The sequence below is a fragment of the Leptodactylus fuscus genome, chromosome 3 (genome assembly GCF_031893055.1).
Source record: "Leptodactylus fuscus isolate aLepFus1 chromosome 3, aLepFus1.hap2, whole genome shotgun sequence".
Taxonomy (NCBI): domain Eukaryota; kingdom Metazoa; phylum Chordata; class Amphibia; order Anura; family Leptodactylidae; genus Leptodactylus; species Leptodactylus fuscus.
The window spans coordinates 114,515,417-114,543,125 of record NC_134267.1 but is presented as its reverse complement, the minus strand read 5'-3'; the positions used below and the strand labels follow the sequence as shown (position 1 = coordinate 114,543,125).

Here is a 27,709-nt window from a genome sequence, read left to right as displayed (position 1 = left end):
TGATGTGCTTAGGCGTCATCTATATATGAAACATAGAAACCATGGAACTGGGTCACACAGACTAGCACATTTGAGAGCGGTCACATAACACTCCCTGGAAACACTGTATATTACAGCACAGACTTTACCTGTAGAATGAGCCTTCCTTTCATACTTCATCCTGTTTTCCGTGCACTTCTCACACAGCAGCTTGTTGTTTCCCATTAAAAGCTCAACAGATGTAAACTGGTAAAGACAGGACTGAACAGAGCATTCTTTCGAGCTGGTTACGTAGCCCTGAGAGAGTGTTTGGAAAGCATTTTGTGGGTTCTGGGAGAGCACACACTTTGCATAAGAACAAGACTGACTACTTATGCAGCTGACATCTTTACAGGAGTCCAAATTCTCTGCCATTTCATTGAGGTTGAGCTTGGACATTGGGCTGCTGACTGCATCAAGGTCAATGTTATTATTTGAGGACAGAGAACTTTCCAGAGTTACTTGTTTTTTATGATTATGAGACTTTGTTTGGGCTGATGAATTTTCGCAGTCTGAAGCCTCACTATCCGCGTCTCCACTGCTCTCCAGCTGGCTTTCACTTTCGCTGCCATTTGATTGGCTGCCAGCCTTGGCAATTCTGATAATGGGCTTTGACTCCTGTACAAAAAAAAGCAGTTACTCTTACTTGTAATTGTCTTTCTAGAAGCCCAAGAAAGCACCCCTACGAGGAGACCTCCAATCTAGAGACAGATAAAACCACACTCCCAACACACCTTAGTAATTTGCAAGGAAACCTAACCTGAAGGGGTGAGAATCCAAAAAATAAAAACAGCCCCCTACCTCTCCTCTCAGATTAAAAAAAAAAAAAAAAGGGTACGGGAGGGACCGGATAAATTAATGGGTACCACAACCCAAGTGATAACGTGGCTGAGCATATCACGAAAATTAATGGAGAGATGTGCACATGTAGACATTCATTTGTTCCTTATAATGCTGAACAAGGGCAACTATAAGATATTTAAGTTATACCTTAAGGTTATACAACAAATGTCTACAATGAGAGAATAATCCTTTAATAAGACAGACATGTCAGAGGAGCTAACAATGAGTACCAAAAAATATTAAAACATCTTAAGTGTAATAAACACAATATTTCTAATATAATTCTATGTATGTGAACATCAGTATGTAAAAGAAAATGAATGTAACATTCGGCGCACACGTGTTCGGTCACAGTGTATTGAACAAGAGGTTTTAAAAAGGAACAAAATGTCCTTACATTGCTGTTCACTCCAGGGTCAGTGGTGTATATACTCCCTGCTGAGTTGTCATTACAGTGACATGGTATATTATCCTCTGTGGTTTTTGCTTTGCTTCCCTTTCCACAGATAACAGGCTTAGAGACCTATGTTAACAACATGACAAGGTTAGACAATTGCTAAATATCAGATGCAAATTCAGTACTTACACAGTGAGTATAAAAAAGCATTTAGTAAAAGAAAAAAAAGTGAGGACTGAGAAAGGGCATGATGGATTTTTATAAAAAATTACATACTGTATATACTCAAGTATAAGCTGACCCAAATATAAGCCCCCTAATTTTACCACAAAAAACTGGGAAAACTTATTGACTCGAGTATAAGCCGAGGGGGGGGGGGTTAATGCAGCAGCTACTTGAAAATTTCAAAAATTAAAATGGTCGGAGTTTTTTGGTGCAGTAGGTGCTGGGGAAGGGGAGGGGGTGTTTTGGTTCTCTGTCTGCCCCTTCCCTGAGCTCGAGTATATACAGTACTTTCCATTGAAAACCACTTTTTTTTTTTCCTTTTTGTGCCACAGCATTTCTTGATGGACTACCTGGGGTCTGCACTGTGGAAGTATGGCATACTGCCCAACCGGACAGAAAATGTTCTGCAGGGACCTGCCATGCCCAAACATACATGCATCTGCATTTTCCTTGTCATTTTTCAATTATTTTCTTGATGTCTTTCACATTTAGATAATTTTAGTTTCAAGAGGGTATTTATTGTATGACAAGCACAGTTTGCATCACGATAAAAGAAAAAAAGCATTTGGTATCATACAAACCCTTAAACACTAGTAGGAATAAATACATGATGGAATGAGACAGTGGAATACAGAGTACAATTCAAGGAACCTATAAGAATGACAAACAAAAACACTGCACATGGATATGGAAAGCTGGAGACACTTGCCATGTAAAATGCAAGTTGGGGGCCCAGGGAGAATCTGGGGATCAAAGTTGAAGGCAGTATGCCAAGACTGGGAGAACCCATCTACTGTAACCACAGAGACAACATTTTATTAAACTGTTCCCTCACACGAAGATCAATGTAATTGGAAAGAAGGAAACCCTAAAGGCAGGTGCATATATACCTACAGATACATTGGACCTGCGTCTTTACGAAGCCCTAGGAAAGGTATATCTGTTAAAGAGAGAGAAAGACAACCATACAAGAACAATGGAAGGCTACAGAGGGTCCTAGATGTTCTGCAATATTTTGCAGCCACATTTTAAAGCCACACATGAGTTGAAGTAGTACTCCCATCTGGGTATTTATAGCTATATTTAAAGGATATAGTTATATCCCCCTATGGCACCTACATCTACCTAAAGAACAGAGATCCCTTCACTCTATCTCATTGCTGAAGTGAAAGGCAAGTGAAATTTATGTTCAGAACTTCCATACAAGTGAATAGAGAGACTTATTTATTCGCGACTGTCTCGCTTTACACTGCAGTTGCAAACTGGTTTTGGTGACCCTCATTCTCAAGACAGATACGGGTGCATAGGTTAGATAACCACCAAGCTTAGGCCAGAAGTGAAGTAAATTAAGAAGCTCAACTCACCCGCCCTTCGATAATTGGCAAAGAGAGATCAATAAATGCTTCTTTTACAGATGAAATCTAAAGGGAAGAAACCATATACATTTACAGTCTTTTAGTTAATGCTCACCAGTAAATCTGATTTTAACCACATAACGCCCTGCAATTGCCATATTACTATACATTTCATGCTAAATTTTACTTACATAAGAAAAAATAATCTACTGTTTTATGTAATATATTTATGCATAGTTATCTTTTTTCACAAATATGAGCCCAGGTTCAAGTATAAAGCATAAGAAAGCAGCAAGTCGTTCCAAAGGAATCCCATGGGCACTCAGTGTGTGGACAGTACAGGACAGGTTTGGATAAAGAATCACAAAGATATTTATTAGGGCAGCAGAATATTTGTTTGTAAACTGGAAAACACTCTAATAATAAGGCTAAACGTAGTGAACCCGCTGTATCATTCCAAAGCAGACCCAGCCACAGCAAAAAAAAACCTGCAGAAATCTATTTGACTAGGGTCTTACCCCTTTGACTGGGCTGGTTTACTAGCTTTGCATTGCAATAGTTGAAAACTGCGCTGAATCTGAAGCAACAAATTGACCCCTCTTTATGATCCACGTCCTGCTGAGTGGCGTTACACCAACACTAAACCTTTCTGCTCAGGTTCAAGGAACCAGCCTTCAGATTGTCAACAGACTCAGGGATCAGATGGGTTACATTGTCTTTATTACTACAGCTACAAATACTCTGCTTTCCATCTCGCAGCCACTGTTAATCAGCCTATATACATTAAAGGGGTATTCCCATAACCCTTGTTCACCAACCTGCAGACTCTGTGCTCTGTTCACTTCCTGGTTTTCTCGGCACATTGGTGGCCGGGGTTTCACTTGCTCTGCTATCTGCTATGTTTGCAGTCAGTAATGAGGGATTGGTTGTAAATGCATTACAACAGCATGAAGCTGAAGTAGAAGCTGATGTAGCAGAGCTGGATTTGAGTCAGATTGTAATACATACAGAGGTACCGGACTCCCTATCTCAGCCCTTATCAGCCAAATTCAATTAAACCGGCTGATAAGTGGAAGAGCAGGAGATAAAAAGTTCAAAAATCTCTGAGCTCTCACCTCCCCCCTCCCCTATCTGAGGAGCTCCGTTGAGACATACTTCCAGCACACAGCCCCTCCCTCCCCCCTGAGAGCAGGCAGCTAGTCACTTGGGGACTGAGCAGATAAGCCTGTGGTCATAGAAATACAATGTAAACAATGAAGTGAATAAATTAAGATATCGGCCAAAAAAGCAGTTTTGATAAAGCAATGTATTTAGAAAAAGTCTTAAATCCACATAAACTAGCAATATAGATAGGATCCTTGCTATGGGACAACCCCTTTAAATTTGTAAAGGAGCCTCCCGACTCTTCCCAGATAAGGAATAGAGCTGAGCGAACATTGTTCGGATCAGCTGATCCGAACAGCACGCTCCCATAGAAATGAATGGAAGCACCTGTGACGCTGACTTTGCCGGCAGCTTAACCCCCCGTGTGCCGGCCGCTTCCATTCATTTCTATGGGAGCGTGCTAGGAGCGTGCTGTTCAGAACGGCTGTTCCAAACAGTGTTCGCTCATCTCTAATAAGTAACATACAAATGGTTTTCTCCCCTCTCACTTCATTACACTTGCACTGCTTGGCTGAACTAAACATGCATGTGTATAAAGGGTGTTGGTCTAAATAGGTGATGACCAAACAATCTTGTATAGCGGCTTTATATGTTAAAACTCTGCCCACAGCCACCACTAGGGGGCGATTACAGTTTAGTGTAAGTTTACATGTAAGGTACACCCTTTAGTAGTGGATGCAGGCAGCCCGAACTTTTATATTTTAAAGTAGTACTCCCATCTCAAAGTGTTGGCATATCGAGATATACGATGACTTGGCATATCGCTTGTGCAGTGGGTTCCATCAGTGTTTGAGCAGACTTTCTGGTATTTTTTGACAGCAAGAAAAGTTCAGTTTGCAACCATATAAGCTGTCAAAAATACCATAAACTTGGTGGCCACTACATTAAAGTCAATAAAGTCCAGCAGAAAAAGAATCTGTTACACCAGTCTTTTCTATGTTGAAAAAGGAAGCCATAATGCTAATATGAACAGAATTTACATATACTTCTACAGTCACTTTTATACCTAGCACAGTCCCCAATGAATATACCGTATGTTAGTAATATCAGGAACTCTACTGACCCTGCTGTCCTTGTGAACGGTTATGTTAGCAAAATTTCTTACGTTAACATTATAGCAAGCAGAGATCTAGAAAACCATTAGGAATTGATAAAGAAAGCATGTTGGAAAATTGTAGAACTTTTCATTATACAAACAATAACTCGTATTTGCTGGACAACCCATTTAACATATTCCACCCCAAGGTGTACAGTCATCATATGCCTCTTTCATGCTTCAGAACTGTGATTTATACCGATAAAATACTAAAATGTACTTACATTTTCACATTCTTCACACATGACTGTGCTGGTTAACTCACCAACAAATATTGTATCAATAAAGTTAGCTTTGATGCCTTCTCTTCCATAAGCTAGACATACAAAAAAACCTGACATTAATGGCATAAAATGATGCATGTCTAACATGTTCTTAAAACAGTATAGAATTAAAGCATTCATGAATGACTCAAATATATGCAAAGTGACCACTAGATGGCATACAAGAATCACTAAGTAGCACTAGCCTACAGTATATCCTGGAAGCCCCAAAATGATCATATGTTGATGACATTGGGCAACATGTACAGTGTTCCAAACTAAAAGGATTACCTAGGAGCCATAAAGGGGCCAAATAGAATTTCCAATTGTTAGATAGATAGATAGATAGATAGATAGATAGATAGATAGATAATTGATCTATGATGCTGAGAGTCCCTGTCTGCCCATGGTTTTATTTTCCCATGTATGGTACAGATAGCAGAGTCACAAGAAGGCTGGGACTCCCAGCATAACAAGGCATTATAGTACAATAGGTCATGGTCTCCTGACTGGATCCAGCTCTAAATTTAGCTGATATTTGGACCAGATTTTTCAGTGCAGAAACCAAGTGTGTATAGGGCCTTAGTATGCAAGCAAATGCAAAAACAAAAAACATTGGTTTCTGGTCATTTTACAAGTGAAACATGTTAAAAATGTTACCTGTAAAATGAATAAACTGCAAGCACTTTTCCAATGGAGTTTTAATTGCCCTCAATAGCACCTTGTTCGTGCACAGGCTGGGTTTACATGATACCTTTCTGTATAAAATGCCAATCAAATGTGCATGCATTTTGTATAGATTTTTGTGCAGAATAACAAAGAAACGGCAAACATTTATAATGCTTTTTTCTCACAATAAAATCAGTCCAATGGTTATTTATTGGTATTTTGCAGTATTCTATGTAAAGGGAGGGCGTTACTTGCCCCAGATGCTGGACTGAACGTGTTTTGAGTCTTGAATTAAAATGATCCAAGGATGTGATCTCTCTGATCGGTCCGGGTAATACATTCGAGAGTGAGGGGTTGCATGGCAGAAGGCTCCGGCTCCAAATCGTTTAAGGTGGATCCTGGCGATGGACAATTTATTTGTTCCTGCTGATGTGAGAGATTTGGGGGGCTAGGAAGTTCTTTAAGTAGTTAGGGCCAAAAGATGTTAATATATTTGAAGGTCATCAAGCTTAATAATAGAGATGAGCGAACAGTGAAATTTTCGAGATTTGCTATTCGTTTCGAGTAGAGCCTCAATATTCGACTACTTGATCGAATATTGAATCCCATTATAGTCTATGGGAAAAAATGCTTGTTTCAGGGGAAACCACTATTTGACTAAAGGAGAGTCACCAAGTCCACGAGTAGCAGAAGGAGAGTATTTAGGAGGAGCGCTGTGCAGTTAAAGCGCACGGACCTCATTATAGTCTATGAGGTCCGTGAGCTTTAACTGCACAGCGCTTGCAGTTGCGCTGATAAAAGTCAGCTCCCTCGTAACCGCAAGCTGCCAGCTCTCCTTACTAGCAAAGACGAACCTGCGGCAAATCAACACTGGTTCTGCAGCAGGCTCGTCCTTGCTAGGAGCAGGCAGCTTGCTGTTACGAGGGAGCTGACTTTTTCTCATAGGAATGAATTGACCAGTGTTGATTGGCCAGTGTACAGCATTCGGCCCATCAACGCTGGTTCTGCCGGAGGCTCGTCTGTGAGGAGGCGGAGTGTAGGATTGGACCACAGCAGTCTCCATTGTGGTCCGATCTTAGACTGAGTTCTGAATCGAATATTCACTGTGAATAGCTAGTAGTATTTGATCGAGTATGAATATTTCGAATACCGTAGTATTCGATCGAATACCTACTCGATCGAATACTACTCGCTCATCTCTACTTAATAACTTTAAGGCCAGTTGCAGACGACCATGCTGCAACTGGCCTGCTGTGTATTAAAAGCACAGGCTGCATAAGGGGGACACGGGGAAGTCTCCCGTGTGCTGCCCATGCTTCCTCAGCTCCTTTTATTAAATGAATGGGTGCCACGGAAGCACGCGCCACAAAATAGGACAGGAACAGGACCTGTTCTATCTGATGTAGCATGGAATCATGTACCGATATCTCTTCCCCTGTGGCACATAACAGAAAAACCAACAATGCTCTGAATTCAGCGCACTGTCGGCTTTCTAGCGGTATAAAAAACTGCATGTGCCTGTGGACATGAAAGGTTCTCTTTAAGAAATGCTGCTCCTTCACCCTGGGATTGATAGAGCAGTAATAACATAATGTTTTTGTCTGCTAAAACTTGAGCACCAATGCATTCAAATGAGATGATTGCATGAATGGGGAGCATTTTTATCTTTAAGATGGATTTGAAGTAGATGGCTACCCAAATTCTATTTCTCTCCATAACACCATATAAAGCCAGTGTGAGGTTGGCTTCACACAGGCAGGTTTATCCCCGGAGATATGGACCCTGAGTAGGGACCCAGACTCTTGGCAACATAGTCATCTTTGATGCTAGGATCCCTTACACATCTTATGATACTGGGTGTTTGGTCCATCTCAGGGGGAAATAAAGTGTATATCTGTAAAGTGTAGCAGCATATGAAGGCGCTATACAAGTAAGCATAATAAATAAATAAAATCCATGCTTTATCTCACAGACTGAGCCCGCCCGGATGAAGCCTGCCTTATGCTAATTCTAGCGTTTGGGTTTCTGTCCTTTGGGTTCACTTGATGACCCAAAAGACGTCAACACTATCTGCCTAAAAAGAGTTTACACGCAGAAACCCGCAGACCCCATAGACTATAATGGGGTCCACTGGGTTTCCGCCGATTTTATACTGAAATCGGCAAAAAGACAAGTCCTGCTTGCAGGACTTTTCTTTCTGTTGATTTTAAGTGGAGTCTGGGAGGGAGTGTCCAAACCCTAGTGTGAACCTAGCATTAGGCTGCGGCTACATGCGACAAGCTTCTGTACGGGCTGAAAGTTGAGGATGGGAGGTTAGATCACATACAGGAGTGAAGAGACTATAAAGTCAAAGCCACAAGAGGAGGTCAGGCTCAGCAGCTATATGGCCCACCACGTTCCTGTTTCCTTCACTTCGGAGTCGTGCCGTTAGTAATGTCTGATAGGGTTAAGGCTTTTTTTCTTAAAGCAGAAGCACATTGGCAAGCCTAGTTCTTTTTTTCTTTATCCAGTGAGACAAAGAAAATAAGTCAGGCTGGGAATACTGTATATTATAAGTTTTCTTTGTATAATATAATACCTTTGACTTTCTTCCTTGTATCCTCATCTGCAGTTTTAGTAGTTGGGTTGTTAAAGGCTTTCAAAATACCAGACTGTATACGCTGCAATATAAGAAGCAGAAAATATATAAAGTAGCAAACTCAAACTATATAAAATATGAAGCTACTATTCAATGAAATAAAACACCTAACAGACTTTCGCAAAACTGTTATCTTTCTCTGTACTGCCTTCTATTTTAGGCCACCCCAATTAAAGGTGTTATCCATGACTTTACTATTGATGACCTATTCTTTGTCTAGATCATAACTATTAGACTGAATGGGGTACCAGGTGTCAAACCCCATTTACCACACAGTCCATGGAGCAGATGGGCAGAGGTACTAGAATTCCGGCCCCCGCTGATCTGATATTGATGACAAGATAATAAGTCATCAATAGTAAGTATATAAAATGTATTATACATACCATTGCTGACTTATCCCGTGTGTGTGTATGTATATGCACATACATTTGTTACCTGTATATAAAGACTTGGCCGTAATTGTTGGCACCATTAAAATTTCTACAGAAAATGAAGTATTTCTCCCAGAAAATTACACATACTTTGATATACACGTTTATTTTCTTATTCCTGGCTGCCACACTTGGAATATATAGTAGAGGAGGAAGACCGATTAGTAGGGAGTTACAGTAGATGAGTCTGAAGTGAATCAAGGTGACAAAGGTTTGTGATCTTTCCATGGTAAAGAAAGGGCATATTCTGGAGAGGTTTTTGAAATACAGATAACATGAGCGTGCAAGTGAATGAATAAAGAGGTTAAAGGAAAGTTCTGAGAAACACAACCTCAAGGCAGCGGGCATACATAACAGCAAGACTGCAGACTGAAATGGAAATATCAGGGATAGGCCGGGGCCCCACATTGTGAATCCCATCCACACATTGCAGATAAATACGCGCAGCGGATGTTTCAATTTCAAAAACTATTGATGTTTTAGAAATCGCAGCATGTCAATTATACCAACGGAAATGCTGGTGGTTTCTCTATAGGTATAATTGAAGCAGAAATTCTGCTGAAGAAACCTCTGTGGACTTTTTGTGTAAGAAGCACTACAGAAAAAAAACAGTATGCATTACCTCCATGGTTTTTCTTGCAGTGCTTTTTTTGCTGTGGCACGCTATGTAGAGCCATAGCCTTAAAGGGGTTGGCCACTTTCAGACCAATATTGACAAACACATGTATAATAAAAAGATATACAATTTTCCAATATACTTTCTGTATCGATTCCTCACAGTTTTCTAGATCTCTGCTTGCCGTCATTCATTCTGTTACTTCTAGTGGATAAAACTCTGACCATGGTCATGTGATTTACGGTCCATGGTCATGTGATGAGCACACAGGTGCACAGCTGATCACCAGGCAGATGTCTGAATATTGTGCTGTGACTATAAGGAGCGGCACCTGTGCGCTCATCACATGACCATGGACCGTAAATCACATGACCATAGTCAGACTTTTATCCTCTAGAAGTAACAGAATGAATGACAACGAGCAGAGATCTAGAAAACTGTGAGGAATTGATACAGAAAGTATATGGGAAAATTGTATATCTTTTTATTGTAAATTTGTTTGTAAATATTGGTCTGAAAGTGGCCAACCCCTTTAACTTGGTTACAGTTCAGCTGAAGCCGCTGATTGTCCAAAGTGGTCAGGCATACAGTGACCGCTCAATACTGTATGCAGTGCTCCATATAACTTCACACCATCAACAGAGTGGCATATGTGCTGGGTATTGAAGCTTTGTTCCATTTAAGTGAATGGGAAAAAGCTGAAATACCCTACAGAAACACAAAGCTGACGGCCCACATGTACACGGACCAATGTAAACAATAAAAAGGCTGCAGCACTCATTTGACTGCCATAGCTCCTTAAAACAGCTATTATTTGGACCCCTAGCAGAAGCCTGAAAACGGAGAAAGTAAATAGGCAGACTTTCCGGGCTACTTTTTAAGAGAAACTTAAAGCAATGAAATTGCCAAGTGACATTTCTGACCTCAATTATCATCATCATCGGCATCCACTGTCTGGTCAGGATTTGTGATATTCCATAAAGTGCTGCTATACCACAAATGGCTTCTAATGTGAACAGAAAGACTAACAACACATTCTCTTAACCTCCTGCACTTCAGTTCTTCAACAGGCCAGGCAAAAGATGACACCACTGCATCATGGAGAGCTCGAAAACCTTTTTCATGGTCAGTCTTCCCATGAATCTTCAAAGCAAAATAGGTTTGGAAAAAGACAAGCAAAACAGTAGCTTTTAGAAGGTAAAACGTAGTAGAGCAACTGGCCTTAACTACAAATCCAAGCCTCCTTCAGAAAAGCTCTTATACTTGTGTGACAAGTGGGCTCTGCAGTGCATATAATAGCTTTTACAAGTAAGAAATAGAAAAAGAACAGACATGTGGGGTTTCAAGGAAAGCAATTATTTAGTGTTATGTTTGGTACAATGCAGCTAAGGGTCAATTGTCACTTACATCTGAAACCTTAGGTCTCAAGGTCTGACACCTGGTTCAATTTGCTTATTTGTAAAAGGGAAGACCTCAAGACCTACCCTTGGAAATAAAAGGAATGCTAAATGAAATCAAAATCAGTTTGTCCTCATGCAAAGAGGTGTATGTCAGGTATGCAACCTTCTAAATTGAAGCTTTGGTACAGAAAACCATCCTTTATAAAAATGAAATTGCCTGTTCTACTCCAAAAGCAAAGTGTAAATGAAGTGTTAGAGGATTGTACTGATCAGAAAGGCGTATATGTAGGTGCAACTTATCAGGACATTTTATATGGCAAGGCAACAGATACAAGGATTCAGAAGCAAATATATTTATTAGATAAGCTATATAATATACAGTGGGGCAAAAAAGTATTTAGTCAGTCACCAATAGTGCAAGTTCCACCACTTAAAAAGATGAGAGGTGCCTGTAATTTACATCATAGGTAGACCTCAACTATGAGAGACAAAATGAGAAAACAAATCCAGAAAATCACATTGTCTGATTTTGTAAGGATTTATTTGCAAATTATGGTGGAAAATAAGTATTTGGTCACCTACAAACAATCAAGATTTCTGGCTCTCACAGACCTGTAACTTCTTCTTTAAGAGTCTCCTCTTTCCTCCACTCATTACCTGTAGTAATGGCACCTGTTTAAACTTGTTATCAGTATAAAAAGACACCTGTGCACACCCTCAAACAGTCAGACTCCAAACTCCACTATGGTGAAGACTAAAGAGCTGTCAAAGGACACCAGAAACAAAATTGTAGCCCTGCACCAGGCTGGGAAGACTGAATCTGCAATAGGCAACCAGCTTGGATTGAAGAAATCAACTGTGGGAACAATAATTAGAAAATGGAAGACATACAAGACCACTGATAATCTCCCTCGATCTGGGGCTCCACGCAAAATCTCACCCCGTGGGGTCAAAATGACCACAAGAATGGTGAGCAAAAATCCCAGAACCACGCGGGGGGACCTAGTGAATGAACTGCAGAGAGCTGGGACCAATGTAACAAAGCCTACCATCAGTAACACACTACGCAGCCAGGGACTCAGATCCTGCAGTCCCAGACGTGTCCCACTGCTTAAGCCAGTACATGTCCGGGCCCGTCTGAAGTTTGCTAGAGAGCATTTGGATGATCCAGAAGAGTATTGGGAGAATGTCCTATGGTCTGATGAAACCAAACTGGAACTGTTTGGTAGAAACACAACTTTTCGTGTTTGGAGGAAAAAGAATACTGAGTTGCATCCATCAAACACCATACCTACTGTAAAGCATGGGGGTGGAAACATCATGCTTTGGGGCTGTTTCTCTGCAAAGGGCCAGGACAACTGATCCGAGTACATGAAAGAATGAATGGGGCCATGTATCGTGAGATTTTGAGTGCAAATCTCCTTCCATCAGCAAGGGCATTGAAGATGAAACGTGGCTGGGTCTTTCAACATGTCACATAAAGAAAGTGCCTCAAACATACCAATTTATCTATCAAAAAAGGCTGAACAAGCCAGGAAAACACGACCAAAGAAGAAAGCCCGAAGGCAAAGCAATATATGCGTAACACTAGGAGTATAGTATAAAATATAATAAATATTTATTGTTTACATCATAAAAATACATGAATTTTTATACAGCGGGGCAGATGATATAAACTGCCAAAGAAAGACACAAAAAGACATAAAACAAGCACACACCTCCAAAATGCAAAACCATCGAATCATGAGAAATATGTAGAAAATATATCAGGATTACTGATGTGCCAGCTAGTAATATATAATAATATGCTAGGTGTCAGTGCATACAGCCACAAATAAGTATCCCTATATGATAACAACTATGTATATCTAACCACTGAGTGGAAGGAAAAAGTGTATCAATACATCAAAGATTAAGTATACATATACCTCCCACAGTTAGAACATATAGTATACACTAGCAGGATGACTCATATGAGTAAATAACAAAGAGTATCAATAGGGGGGATAGCAGAGCTATCAAGGCTGAGTGGAAAAATACCTGCACTGCACACTAGAGGAATGATCAATGCAAATGCATGATATAAAACATGGCACAATCATTACCTGTAGTCATGATGGTAAGCACTGGTGGAAGTGCTTGTTAAGGGACAGATGCCCGAGACACCCTGGGTCTTTCAACATGACAATGATCCAAAGCACACCACCAGGGCAACGAAGGAGTGGCTTTGTAAGAAGCATTTCAAGGTCCTGGAGTGGCCTAGCCAGTCTCCAGATCTCAACCCTATAGAAAACCTTTGGAGGGAGTTGAAAGTCCGTGTTGCCAAGCGACAGCCCCAAAACATCACTGCTCTAGAGGAGATCTGCATGGAGGAATGGGCCAATATACCAACAACAGTGTGTGCCAACCTTGTGAAGACTTACAGAAAACGTTTGACCTCTGTCATTGCCAACAAAGGATATATAACAAAGTATTGAGATGAAATTTTGTTACTGACCAAATACTTATTTTCCACCATAATTTGCAAATAAATTCTTACAAAATCAGATAATGTGATTTTCTGGATTTGTTTTCTCATTTTGTCTCTCATAGTTGAGGTCTACCTATGATGTAAATTACAGACGCCTCTCATCTTTTTAAGTGGTGGAACTTGCACTATTGGTGACTGACTAAATACTTTTTTGCCCCACTGTATATCAAGAAGTATGGAGGCACATCATCTTAGGGAATTGCGTGAGAGAGGATCTTTCACCTCCTGGGGCACATGTGGTGTAATACACCGCTAGGAAGCCAACAGTGCACAGAATTTAGCGCTCTATCGTCTTTCATGTTCTGTGCCCCCAGTGAAGAGCTATCGGTGTCAGTACCGTAGCTTTTCACTGTCAGAAGGGCGTTTCTGCCCTGACCAGACTGGCTTCTTGCCCGGGCGTGAGGCCAGGGACAACAATACCAAGACTATAAATCTCATTCATGGGGCTAGATGTCGAACTCGCCTCTCATGCTTCTTTCCACGGAGGCTGAGGCCTTTGACAGGGTTATTTGGCGATTTATGAAGGAAACCTTGTTACATATTGGCCTTTGGGATAATATGGTGAGCTGGATTCTGGCCCTGTATTCTCTCCCCACAGCGATGGTCAGGGTGAACGGGTTGTTATCTTAGCCCTTTCCCATTCTAAACAGTACCAGACAGGGATGTCCCCTATCAACCCATATCTTTGTTTTGACCCTTGAACCCTTTCTTCAGCAAGTTAGGGCTAATCCAATCATTTCAGGTGTTTCTCGCTCTGCACCGGAAAGGACAGGGGGAGGACGGGTGAGATTTAGTTTGAGATTCTGGGGATTCTGTGCTCTAACACGAGGTGTGGGGAAAAGGCCAACAGTGGAGATTTGCTGGGAAGGTCCAGGATTAGAAGATATGTCACCAGAAGTAAGGAGGAGCAGGGAGAAGGACAGCAGGTGTAGGTAGGAGAGGGTGCGGGGGGGGGGGGGGGGTTGTATGTGTCTGGGGCGGAAAGCCTGCAGGTTTGTGAGTAGCTGTGCAGAGAAAGTTATATGGTGAGGTAGGAGAAGTGAGGATTTCTTTACTGACAAGGCTGGTTTGGGGTGGAAAAGTGTTTGTGAGAGCGGTGAGGAATGCCCCCCTCCTGATAGTACTCATCCACAGATGAGTACTGGGGGGGGCGCGTTCCTCACCGCACAGCGTCATCTCTGGGCGGTAAGCAACGCCCCCTCTCACAGTAAAGTTCTATAGACACTACTGTGAGGACCTGCTCTGCCTCTGATGTCCGCCTGTCACATCGCATGTATGTGATGTAAGGAGGGTACTGGAGGCAGATCAGGCAACACAGACATAAGGAGCGGTGCCTCCTGTATCCTCCTTACATCGCATACAAGCGTTGTGGTAGGAGGACACAGGCGGACACCGGAGGCAGCGCAGGTTGCACAGACATCAGGAGCAGTGCCCTCCAATAGGTAAAGTGAAGTGTGCTCCATGGCCTGGCCCGATCTCCCCAGGAGCTTCATTATAAATGCATGCCTGCTGGCGTTGTTGGCGGGCCGGACAGAAGTGCTTGGCGGGCCGCAGTTTGAGGACCCCTGGCCTATGTATTCAGCTCATCGGCGTCCGTAGGATGCCGATGAGTTGAAATCAGAACATACCTCCCGCCGACTGGGACAGTTGTGAGTGTCCTGCGGAAATCGGGACAGTTGGGAGGTATGCTGACTGACCGTCAGAAATGCCCTTCTGACACTAAAGAGCTACGGTACCGGTACCGATAGCTCTTCACCAGGGGCACAGAACGTGAAAGCCGATAGTGCGATGAATTCACTGCATGTTTTCACCGCATTATTACACCGCATGTGCCCCAGGAGGTGAAAGGTCCTCTTTAAATGGAACACTTAGTCTGAAAGAACTCTTTGGAATAAGTAAACTACTTAAAGGGGTATTCCCACGTCGCATACTCACCAGTCTTCGATGCTGTAAATTCTTCTTTCTTCCGACTTTGTTGCGTCATTGGTGGGCGGGGTTACATATGCAAAGCCAGCGGCGAGAAGACGTCGCTTCTATGCCGCTGGCCCTGCGTGTGCGCTCCTGATGCAGCCAGGCATTGGACGTACAGCCTTCACAATGCAATTTAGACCCGGCATCCGCTCCAACGCCCCCCCCCCCCCCTCTGGAATAACAGCAACGCTCCTGCCGCTGCTGGCTTCATGCAGGGCAGGAGCGTAGCGATGTTGCAGGCACCTGTGCTGGCGTCTACACTCCCCGGCATCCGCCTCTCTATTACAGCGGATGCCGGGTCTGTATTGGCGGACCCTTCCCTCCCCCAAAGTGTAAACTACCCCCCCTCCAGGGTCGCACCCGTGCACTTAGCCCCTCCCCCCTGAGAGCAGCAGATACATCACTTGACTTTTGACCAGATAAGTCAAGGGATGTATCAACAGAGAAATGAATAAAGTAAGATGGTGGACAAACAAAGCAGTTTTGCCGAAGCAGTGTATTTAGGAAAAGTCTTACATCCACATTAACAAGCAGTACAGATAGGATCCTTGTGATGGGACAACCCCTTTAAAGCAAAAATCAATAAGAGGTTTCTTTCATTTACTTTTTTTGCTATTGTTTCAAGGGGTTGCAGTGAACATGTTTGTAATATCCTTTATTACTCTATCAAACTTCCTGTTATAGAAAAGAGGCTGTGACGTTCCCATTAGCAATGCTCTAACTAAGCAAAGCCTGTGAGACTCTGACTGTACACCTGTATTCAATGCAGTATGTAGAGCTGAAGGGGAATGGTCACTTCAAATGGCTGTGTATCTTCAGTTTTATACTACCATGTGCTGCCAAGATTGAAGTACTAGCTGTAACATAATTGGAGACATCACTAGTTAAAAACACAGTTGGGAATGTGATTTTGTAGTCAGCATGAACTGCTGCATATTAAAGAGGTTTTCTGGGCAAAAGTTATTTTTACAAAAAATGGTCTGTTAGTGCTATTAATGGGTTAATAAGTGCACCCAAATACCTTTAGCAGTGTTTTGAGGGATTTCTGTGTTTATCTGGGAGCTCCTGCCATCTTTTGCATTTGTTTCCGTGGTGCAGCTTCCTGTACTTCTAGCCTAAAACTACCATAATGCCTTTCTCCCTCTCCGTCTCTCACTCCCTCCTTCTAACCTCCTCCCTGTCTCCCTAGATAGTCCGCTCACTACTAGCCCTTCTCAATTAACTCAGTCCCTCCTTTGTCCTACTTCACATCATACTTACCCGTCTTTAAAGGGGTTGGCCACTTTCAGACCAATATTGACAAACAAATGTACAATAAAAAGATATACAATTTTCCAATATACTTTCTGTATCAATTCCTCACGGTTTTCTAGATCTCTGCTTGCTGTCATTCATTCTGTTACTTCTAGTGGATAAAAGTCTGACCATGGTCATGTGATTTACAGTCCATGGTCATGTGATGAGCGCACAAGTGCCGCTCGTTATAGTCACAGCACAATATTCAGACATCTGCCTGGTAATCAGCTGTACACCTGTGTGTTCATCACATGACCATGGACTGTAAATCACATGACCATGGACTGTAAATCACATGACCATGGTCAGAGTTTTATCCTCTAGAAGTAACAGAATGAATGACAGCAAGCGGAGATCTAGAAAACCGTGAGGAATTGATACAGAAAGTATATTGGAAAATTGTATATCTTTTTATTGTACATTTGTTTGTCAATATTGGTCTGAAAGTGGCCAACCATCTCCTCCTCTTCTTGATGTCTGTCTAGAACAGAGGAGATGCTGGCTCTGCGCTGCAGGCCTCCCATGCTGCCTGGAGCCAGACCCGATGTCACTTCCGGAAGTAACATTACGGTTCAGCTCCAGACCAGAATCAAGAGAAGCTGGGAAAGTATTATGAGCTGGCTTCCCAGGCACTAGTGCACGTTCTTGGGAAGCCGGCACATAAAGAAAGAAGAGGAGGAGGCGGACTTTCCCGGATGACGCGTCCGCCTGGATCCAGAGGAAATGGTAAGTATAATGGTGCTGGGGAAGCTCGACTCTGTCTTTAACTAGTGCTCACCACCAGTGTCCATTCGGTCTTGTGTCGGCCACCTCTTGCCATAAAGCCTGCACCTCATATGACCATTGAGATCAATTAGTAGCCGGTTAAGGTACTGGTGATGTAGGTGAGTGATGTCACTAGTCCCTCTCCAGTGACCCCTGATAGCTCTCAGTGCTGACATGAGGTGCAGGACTTTCAGCAATGAGGAGTTGGCATGAGAATGAACAGACACTAGTGCAGGACAAGGGGGTTGCTCCAACTCCCTGTTGCCCCACACACTTTATTGTTACCGCTACAGGATATTGGTCCCAATCACTACAGCCACACAACATAGTGAGATCATGACTGTACCCTCATACAGTGACCCCAACACTGGTTCCCATACAGTATGTGGGGGGGGGGGGCACACTGAAAGGGTCACTGTATGGGGACGACGACCAGTGAAGTGCCCACTGTATGGGGGGGGGGGGGGGGGCAGTGTAGGGATCACTATATGGAGGGGGATTAATGCAGGAACCACTGTATGGTTGGCCAGTGAAGGGGCCAGTATATAACTCTTCACTTAGGCTCCAAACTAAAGCTAGGTTCACACTAGCATTTGGGTTTCTGTCCTTTGGGTCCACTTGGAGACCCGAAAAAATGGAAATCCTTCCTGCTTAAAAAGCAGTCATCCACAGACCCAATGATTATAATAGGGTCTGCTGGGTTTCTGCCCAGTTTCTGCCATAAATAGTGGAGAGAAAAAGCCTCCTTGCAGGACTTTTCCCTCTGCCAATATTAAAAGGAAGGGGGGATGGGGGATAGAGTCTTGCAGAGAGGCTCAAACGCTAGTGTGAACCTACCGTAAGTCTGGTTTTATTAATATTTATAAGTGACCACTACTTTGGGGGTATTCAGTTGGCATGTTTGATTACTTGGGGTACTTTGCTGGAAAAGTAAACACTGGTTTACTCCTTGAAATGGAGAAAGAATGTCATTTTCTAGAACAGCTCGCAATAGAAAGGAACATCATTAGTCATTTACTTGTCTTGTAACAGATTTATCACATTGATATAGCAATTCTTTTTGCTGAGAAAACAAAGCCTGAGAATGACAGGCAAGACCTTCTTTGTAGTCACAACTTTGATACATGTGCCCTATTCTTTAAGTGATATGCTACATTGTCATGCCTTCTGTTGAAACAAGCTGCTTTATTTCATATACAATCCACACACGCAACAGTATTGATACATCATCATATTCTCATTATCAAGGTCGATGTCTAGAACACAAGCAAAGAAGCGTGAGATGTCTGATTGAAAACCAAAAAATTAGGGTCTGGTCAACAAAACCATTGTAGTCTATTCTTAGATTAAAGAAGATGACTGTAAAAACAAAAACAAGCCAAAAAAAACTATGAGCAGAAAACCTCTAAATATTTTATATTGGCTGGAAAAGAGACTGCACACTGTTAGGATGGCAATAGGTTAAAAATGTGAGCACAGTGGAACCAACGCTTTATGAACACTCCAGCGGCTTAGGTCCTGGCCCCAAATAAAGACGTAAAATACCCTTTGAAATGAATAAAGCAGCGTTCCAGCTGTACGGCTGCTTATCCGCCATACACAGCGTGGACATTTTGTCGGGAGCTAAATGTTAGAGACTCTACAGAAGCAATATTAAAATAACTCTTCAATTATGTGTTTTTGTTGGGAATCGTGACCCATTAGTAGTTAACCTCCCCTTCTATTGGATTTAAGTCAAAAATTTACCAAGGAGATAATCGATAGGCAATTCACTAAGTTGAATAACCTAAATGGGGTTTAGGGCTATAATTAACCCCCTCTGGTGGGATTAGTGAGTTAAACCATTTATTTAGGTCAAACATAAATAGAGGTCCTGAATAGTAATGGGGGAGGGAGGACATAGAGCAGTGACAGAAACAATTCTCTCTCATATGAAAGAAAGATGCTAGAACAATACATTAGTGACATCAGTGGTCTATAAACTCTAGTGTCATCTGTTGGTCTGTAACACGCCGTCATCTTACAACCAAAGACAACATGGACTCACAAAGCAATGAAAAAGACAAGACTATCAATGGGAAAGTCAAAGGTAAAAACATATTTAGCAATTGCAACAATGGATTGAAAACATGAATATAGCTAATTACATCAATACTATATCTATATTCTTATTTAAGAAACTGTCTAAATTATTCAGAATTGACATTTTACATAATGTTGTTACATGCAGAGTTTTTCAGTTCAATACATCTAACATAAGATTCATGGCACAGATACTGTATTAACATGTCCCCAATAATGCAATATATTACATAGAAGCCTAGGCGATTTTTGGCCCCCCCAAAAAAATATATATTTTTTTTTTTTAATTGAAGCTTAACGACTATTCTTGATTTTCTTGGTTTTGCTTAAAAAAACAAACAAAAAAAAAATCAGTGAACTACCACAGTGAGAATTAATCAGCTATATTTAATGCAGGCTTCCTTGTCCTACCATCCAACTATTGACTACAGTGAAGAAATGGGAAGAAAAAAACCTCGGGGCTAGTTCTCACGGGGCACGGGACCGCATATTTTGGTCCTGATTTTGATGCGGGAAGTTGCGTCAGAAAAGGACTAAAATGCGCCTGCCGCGGCTTCCAACAATCGCAGCTTCCCGCTCCGGAGTAGGCCCAAATGAATGGGCCTAGTCCAGAGGGTGCTGTCGCGAGTCGCACGCCGGGGCTGAATCAGCCGTGGAATCCGCTTGGAGAAAGGACAGCTCGCTTCTTTTTTCCGTGAGCCAGAACATACCGCTCACGGAAAAAAAAAGGAGTTAGCAGTCTACATAGACCTCTATTGTGAGGGGGCGGATTATGAGGTGGATTCGGCGTCAAAATCCGCCCCCTCTTGCCCCGTGTGAACGAGCCCTTAGGCGCAGGGTTAACCACAATTTTATAATTCAGACGAAAATCAGAATCCTGAGTCTTTGAAATGGAGAATTAATTGAATTTATTTGATTAAATGCATAGCCCTAATTACATATTCTTAAATATACATTGATCATTGGTGACACAACAGGGTCCTACACAATAATGGACAGGTAGAATCAAACTACTCTGACACATTGAAATGTGGACTCCACGGGATCTCTGAAGGTCTCCTGTGGTAAAATCCATCAAAGTATTAGCAGCCATCCTTTCCATCTCAATGATCATATCTATACTGCTAGCTCACTTAGAGTTCATCAAATTCAAGAGTTTACCGAAATAAATAGTTTAGCAATGCTGCTTTGTTTGCCTGTTAAGTGAGATTATTCCTCCTATTGTTCCCTTGGCCCCAGTCCTGTCCTTTCCTCTGATGACAAGACAGATGATGTGACGCACTGCTCTCTGGGGAGACTGAGCTCTATTGTTGCTCTGCCCTTAGGACAATCAGTTCAGCTAATTGCATTTTGCTAATAAAGGCTCAGAGAGTATTTTATCTTTCTTTGTGAACAAAAAGATAACACTGAGTTTGCTCCAAGTTCGCTCTCTCCTCTGCAGCGTATATTTGTTTTTTTTCTTCCAACCCTGTGTAATGTAATATACATGTACTGTGCAGATAATTTGATTTACTTTTATATTAGATATCTAGTAATGATAATAAATAATCTTTCATGGTAAAGGCAATATCTATATCTATTTAGGTACTTAATAGCATCCTGTCCATCAAATACCCAAACAGAGGAGATGGGAAAACTTTTTTTTTTTTTTTTTTTTAAGGATAAGGCTTCACATTGCAAACACAGCTTTTCTTGTTGCAAACTTTGCAATGTTTTTTTTTTCTAGCAAAAGTTGGGGGTGGGTTGAAAAGGTTTTGAAAATATAACGGAAGTTAGTGACTTTGGCTCAAAAAAGTGCAGCAAATTCTACAATGTGGGGCCTTAGTTCTGTAAGTGGTTATATGGGGAATGGAATTAACGGAATTGTTTATCCTGCACATTCCACAGATGTACAATTGGACTAAGATCTGAACACCCAGAACATCACCTTAATGCACATCTTCACCAACTTGCCATTTTCCTATAGTGCACCCTGATGGCACGTCTCTCCTAAGTAAGCATTCCACACAACTAGTGGTCCACAAGAAGTACTACTAAGTGTCACTCATCATGCCAGGTTATCTTCTTTTCATTGCACCTTTGTCGAGCCTTAATGCTTTTGTGTTCATTCTGACCAGTTTGCAGCTACACAGCTACCTACACTGCAAGCTGTGCTACGCTTTGTGCTCTAATAACTTTGTCTCATAGTTAGTGTTAACTTCTTCAGCGCTTTGTAGAACAGCAGGTCTTCTGTAGAATTGGAACTGACATGCTATCTTTCATTCCTTACAAAAAATCATAACAAAAAATGCATATAATAACAGGCAGAGAGGCACTTGCAACAGGCTTAAGGGGGTTTTCTCATCTCAGGATCTCAGCTGCCATCCTGTCTCCTCTTCCCTCCACTTTCTGATTTTCAACAGATTTAAGTACAGAGCTTGTGTCTGTTGTAAAATGACACAGTTATATACAGACTTATATACACAAATAACAGAAACTCTGTTTAACCCCTTCCCGACATTCGCCGTAATAGTACGGCGCTGCAGGGAAGGGCTTCCCGCAAACCGCCGTACTATTACTGCGGATGCATGGTGCGCACACAGAAACTGTGTGCGCACCATGCACAGCGGGTGACAGCCGTAATACACGGCTGACAATGCCCCGTAACACCCGCGGTCGGAACCGGGTCCGATCGCGGGTGTTAACCCCTGAGATGCCGGTGATCAACATGACCACCGGCACCTCCGGGGTTACAATGTCATATGGTGCCGATCGGCACCCCCCGCGCCGGTTTCGGGGGGTGCCGGTGTTCGTAGGGGGCAGCCCGGGGTCTGATCAGTGACCCCGGGTCTGCCCCTTCACTTACCCCGTCCTCGCGCCTGGCCGATCCTGCCGTAAATGAAGCTGTCAGCCTGTGCGTCCACACAGGCTGACAGCTTCCTATACAATGCAATACACGTGTAACATGTGTATTGCAGCGTATCTCTATTGAAGCAGTGATCAGCCGATCACTGCTTCAATCCCCCCTGGGGACAGAAAAAAAAAGTGAAAAAAAAAGTCAAAATAAAAAAGTTTAAATAAGTTTAAAATAAATTATAAATAAATAAAGCCCCAAAAATCCCTTTTTCCCCATATAAAATGTTTTATTATGTAAAATAAAGAAAAAATAGAAAAAAACATTACATATTTGGTATCGCCGCGTCCGTAATAACCTGAACAATAAAATTAAAACATTATTTAACCCGAACGGCGAATGTCGTAAAAAAAAAACAACGTAGAAAACCGCACAAAATAATGATTATTCACCACCTTTCCCTTACAAAATGTTCAATAAAAAGTAATCAAATGGTCAGGTGAAAACCAAAACGGTACCAATAAAAAGAAGAGGTCTTCCCGCAAAAAATAAGCCCTCAACCAGCTCTGTCTAGCGAAAAATAAAAACGTTATGCCTTTCAGAAGATGGCGATGCAAAAACAATAGATTTTTTTCCCTGAATTGAATTCTATTCTGCACAAATAGCAACGCATTAAAAAATCATATAAATGAGGTATCGCCATAACCGTACCGACCCGCAGAATAAAGGTAACATGTTACTTATGCTGTACTCTGCACGGGAAAAAAAATAAATGCTAAAAAGCAATGCCAGAATTGATGTTTCCTTTTACATCCCACCCAGAAAGAGTTAATAAAATGTAGTCAATAAGTTACAGGCCCCAAAATGGTGGCATTGAAAAGTACATCTAATACCGCAAACACCAAGCCCTCATATGGCCACATTGCCAGATAATAAAAATAAAAATCTACCTTGTACAATGTGAAGACAAAAACCCCAAAAGTCGCCAAATCATTAGGACATAAGTGGCTGCGACTAGAAGGAAATGTGTAAGCTGTGCGAGCGTTTTCAGGGGACACCCCATATTTAGAGCTTATGAGAGATAATACAGCAGCGCTGATCCCCCAGAATGCCCCTCTTCCCCATCCGCGTCATAGGAGCTGGTGGGAAAATAGAATGGGATTTGGTGTACCCAATTTACTCCGCACAGCTTACATATTCACTTCGAGGTTACTAATGCTCACTACATCACTTGATAAATTCTTTGAGGGGTGCGGTTTTCAAAATGGGGTCACTTTCTAGAGGTTTCCACTGTTTTGACTCCTCAAGGGCTTTGTAAATGCGACATGGTTCCTGAAACTGATCACAGCCAGATCTGCCCTCTAAAAGCTCTTTGGCGCGCCTTCCCTCCTGCGTCTCGCTGTGCGTCCATATATTAGTTTACACCCACAAGTGGGGTACTATGGTAGTCGGGAGAACTTGCCTAACAAATTGTGGGATGCGTTTTCTCCTTTAACCCCTTGTGAATGTGCAAATTCTAGGGCTAAACGAAAATATTAGTAAAATAAATTCAAATTTGAAAATTTCACCTCCATTTTGTATTAATTCCTGTTAAGCACTTATAGGGTTAAATTACTAGGTATATGTTGTTTTGGCTTATTTAAGGGGTGCAGTTTTGAAAATGGGGTGATTTATGGGGGGCTTTAATACAGGGGTCTTTCAAAACGCTTTCATAACTGGATTAGGCCCTTTAAAAAATGGGTTTTGGAAATTTCTTGACAATTTTGAATATTGTTGTTTCACTTGTAAATCTTATAATGTCCGTAAAAATTAAAAGGGTGACTAAAGTTTGATGCCGACATAAAGCGGAGATCTGGGACATGAGATTTATGATATAATTTTGGCGGTCTGACTATCTGTATGTAATGTACATCATTTCAAACTTTATAAAATGCAAATTTTTCAAAATTTCCACCAAATTTCCAATTTTTTTATAATTAAACACAAAACATATCAACCAAAATTTACCACTAACATGAAGTACAATGTGTTACGAAAAAACAATCTTAAAATCACCTTGGTAAGTTAAAGCGTTCCAAAGTTATTGCCACATAAAGTGACACATGTCAGTTTTGAAAAATCGAGCTTGGTCAGGAAGTCAAAAAGTGCCATCGGCGGGAAGGGGTTAAGAAACTTATCTAGTCTTTACCAGGTTTCAAAAACTGAGGCCTGGTTCACATCTGCGTTCAGTAATATGTTCGGGGAGTCCGCATGAGGACCCACCCCCGAACGGATTACCGAACGCATTGCCAAGTGGTGAGTTTATGAAAGCACATGGACCCCATAGACAGAATAGTACTTCATGATCTGCTTTTCTGTCCGCATGACTCGTGCGGAGACTGCGCGGAAAGCACACGGACCACATTATAGTCTACGGGGTCCGTGTGGTTTCACTGCTCACCACTTGCCAATGCGTTTGGTAATCCGTTTGGGGGGTCCCCATGCGGACTCCCCAAACAGATTATCAAGCGCAGATGTGAATCGGGCCTTTAAGCTATATGCAGAGCGAGGGGAAAAAAGACAATAGGAGCGAGAACCGAGTCATCATTCTGACCTGTAGAAGGTCTGTATGCAAGGCCTGCAAACACTGAGAAGAGAATAAAATAGATAAAGCAATATACTGGGTAAAACACTTGATCCTTGAGATAGGAATATCTCTTTAAAAACACTAAAACAACCCCCTCTATCGCTTTATAATTCTACTCCACAAAACTAAAGTAATGGTACAATTGACCTCCCTATATTTTTTATGTGGTCTAAAGTGGTTAGGTGGGTCTGAAGATATTCTATTTTGAGGTTTTTTTTAAGTTAATTCTGAACAAATAACCTAAAACTTTAGGTCACTGGAGAACTTTAAAACATCAAGCACTGTTCTTGGAATTATTACTTTTTTATTAATAGGAGTGATAACTTCAAGTAAACATCGATTCTGTGCAGACATTATTATTATTGGAAATTTTTAATCATGTTTATGTTATAAACTTACAGAGCAAGACAAAGCCCCACAATAATGTAACGTGTAAAGACTGTACACAAATAAGAAGTTATTTAATGTCAATGTACTGAAGCATCAACTTGCCTAATAACTCACTAAGTCATCATAGTCTGCCCATAACACCCAAAGCCAGTAAATAAAACAAAAAACTATGCATGACAGTAAATGTCTTTAAAAGCATCCTGGTGGCAGACATATTGCTGCAGGCATTCTAACATCAAGAAACACATGGTTATGACACTCCTCTACAATTGCATGGTTCACAGCTGTGGATTTCCCATGGAAGACAATGCAGCCACAACGAAGGTACTGCTGGATAAGATCGACACAACTGACAGTGCTTAAGGGCCTTGACATACCCCCAGACCTGACATCCTAATTTTGTCACACCGTCTATTGCCATGAAAAAGGGGCTAGGGGGGAAAAAAAAAATCTAAGAACAGAGCGGAGCTTTTAATAGTGGTGCTCCCCTGCTGTGCTGGCCTGGGGTGATGAAGAGGATGCTTATACTAATGTACCATTATTGTAAAACAGGCTCTGTAATTGTGGCAGAGGGTGGAATCCAACCTTTATCTGACCAGTATTGGCAATGTCTCGAACGCAGGCACAAAGCCCTTTTCCAAATGACTCATACACGGGTGAGTGCAGAAGTTTAGCATGTAGTTTTCTGACAGACGTCAAGATCACTGGAAGTATAAATGGGGTCACCAGCCATTCTCTCCTCACGTTCACAAACCATGGAGGTGACCTCTGTATACTGGATTTATCCAGCCATTAATATGTATCTTCCCAATACCATGTTAGAATACAGAGCACAAGCAGGTGATAAAACAGGTCGTATCAATGTACCATGGTTATGTAACACAATTGGTATTGATTTGGGATATGATAGGAAATATAAATTTTATAGAACTCAATAAAAAAAAAAAAAGACAGTGATATCTAAACTAGATGTTGTAATCTTTCCTCAATCCACGGTATCAAGGGTGACATCTCAACTAGCTATTATGATCTACTGCTATGTTGCATCCCAGCTGAGTGTGAATACGTTCCTTAAGAGTCAGCAGTGAATGATCTCTACTAGAGATGAGCGAACACTAAAATGTTCGAGGTTCGAAATTCGATTCGAACAGCCGCTCAATGTTCGTGTGTTCGAACGGGTTTCGAACCCCATTATAGTCTATGGGGAACAGATACTCGTTAAGGGGGAAACCCAAATCCGTGTCTGGAGGGTCACCAAGTCCACTATGACACCCCAGGAAATGATGCCAACACCTCTGGAATGACACTGGGACAGCAGGGGAAGCATGCCTGGGGGCATCTAACACACCAAAGACCCTCTATTACCCCAACATCACTGCCTAACAACTACACACTTTCCACATTCAAAAAAACCTCTATCAAAGTGGGAAAATACCTGGAAACCTTCTTTACTCCCCAAATGGATGGACACAAACCCCAATTTAAGCTCAACAAACAGTAACAACCACCCCTTTAAATCACGTTCCCCATGACAACCACAAATGGAATAGGCAATGGGAATTCCAAAAGCCCTCACCCTTAACTGTCATTTTGAGTGTGTGTGTGTGTGTGTGTGTGTGTGTGTGTGTGATGTGGTAAGACCTTCCAAAATTCACTTTTCTAGCCCTTAACATGAGCCCTTCCAAACAAAGTTACATGACCTTAAGCTGAGCTACCAGCAGAGATTGAGGCCCTTGGCATGAGTAGAGCCTTGCACCAGCAGTGTTTTTGGCACTTAGGGTGAGTTGAGCCTTGTACCAGCGTGTGTCCCTTAACATCAGGCGGGCCCTAAGTTCTGCGCTTTGCACAAAAGTTCCACATTAACTAGGCTGAATGGTACAAAGATTAGTAGGCCCGAGAACCAGGAACAGGTCTTGCAATGGCTGTCGGATAACGCTTAAAGCACATTGTCCACCAGCCAGTCAGCCTCTACCTCCTCTTACCCAACAGTCTTGTCCTCCTTCCACCCAAAATTCCCAATCTTCTCAGAACAATAACCCCAACTGTCCCTGCTCCCCAGAGCTGTTCTCCCTTCCTTTGACTGTACCGCAACCTGCCC

The 27,709-nt window shown here is 41.9% G+C and overlaps 1 protein-coding gene across 1 annotated transcript in view; it reads right to left on the bottom strand.

Moving 5' to 3' along the window:
- USP45 (ubiquitin specific peptidase 45) overlaps positions 1 to 27,709 on the bottom strand; it is a 113,118-nt gene that overhangs the window by 16,459 nt on the left and 68,950 nt on the right. Inside the window, exons 10-14 of the mRNA XM_075268193.1 lie at positions 8,609 to 8,690; positions 5,323 to 5,414; positions 2,848 to 2,904; positions 1,259 to 1,384; positions 129 to 636 (exon numbers count right to left, since the gene is read on the bottom strand). Coding sequence (XP_075124294.1) covers positions 129 to 636; positions 1,259 to 1,384; positions 2,848 to 2,904; positions 5,323 to 5,414; positions 8,609 to 8,690 — 865 coding nt within the window. The remainder of the gene's footprint in view (positions 1 to 128; positions 637 to 1,258; positions 1,385 to 2,847; positions 2,905 to 5,322; positions 5,415 to 8,608; positions 8,691 to 27,709) is intronic.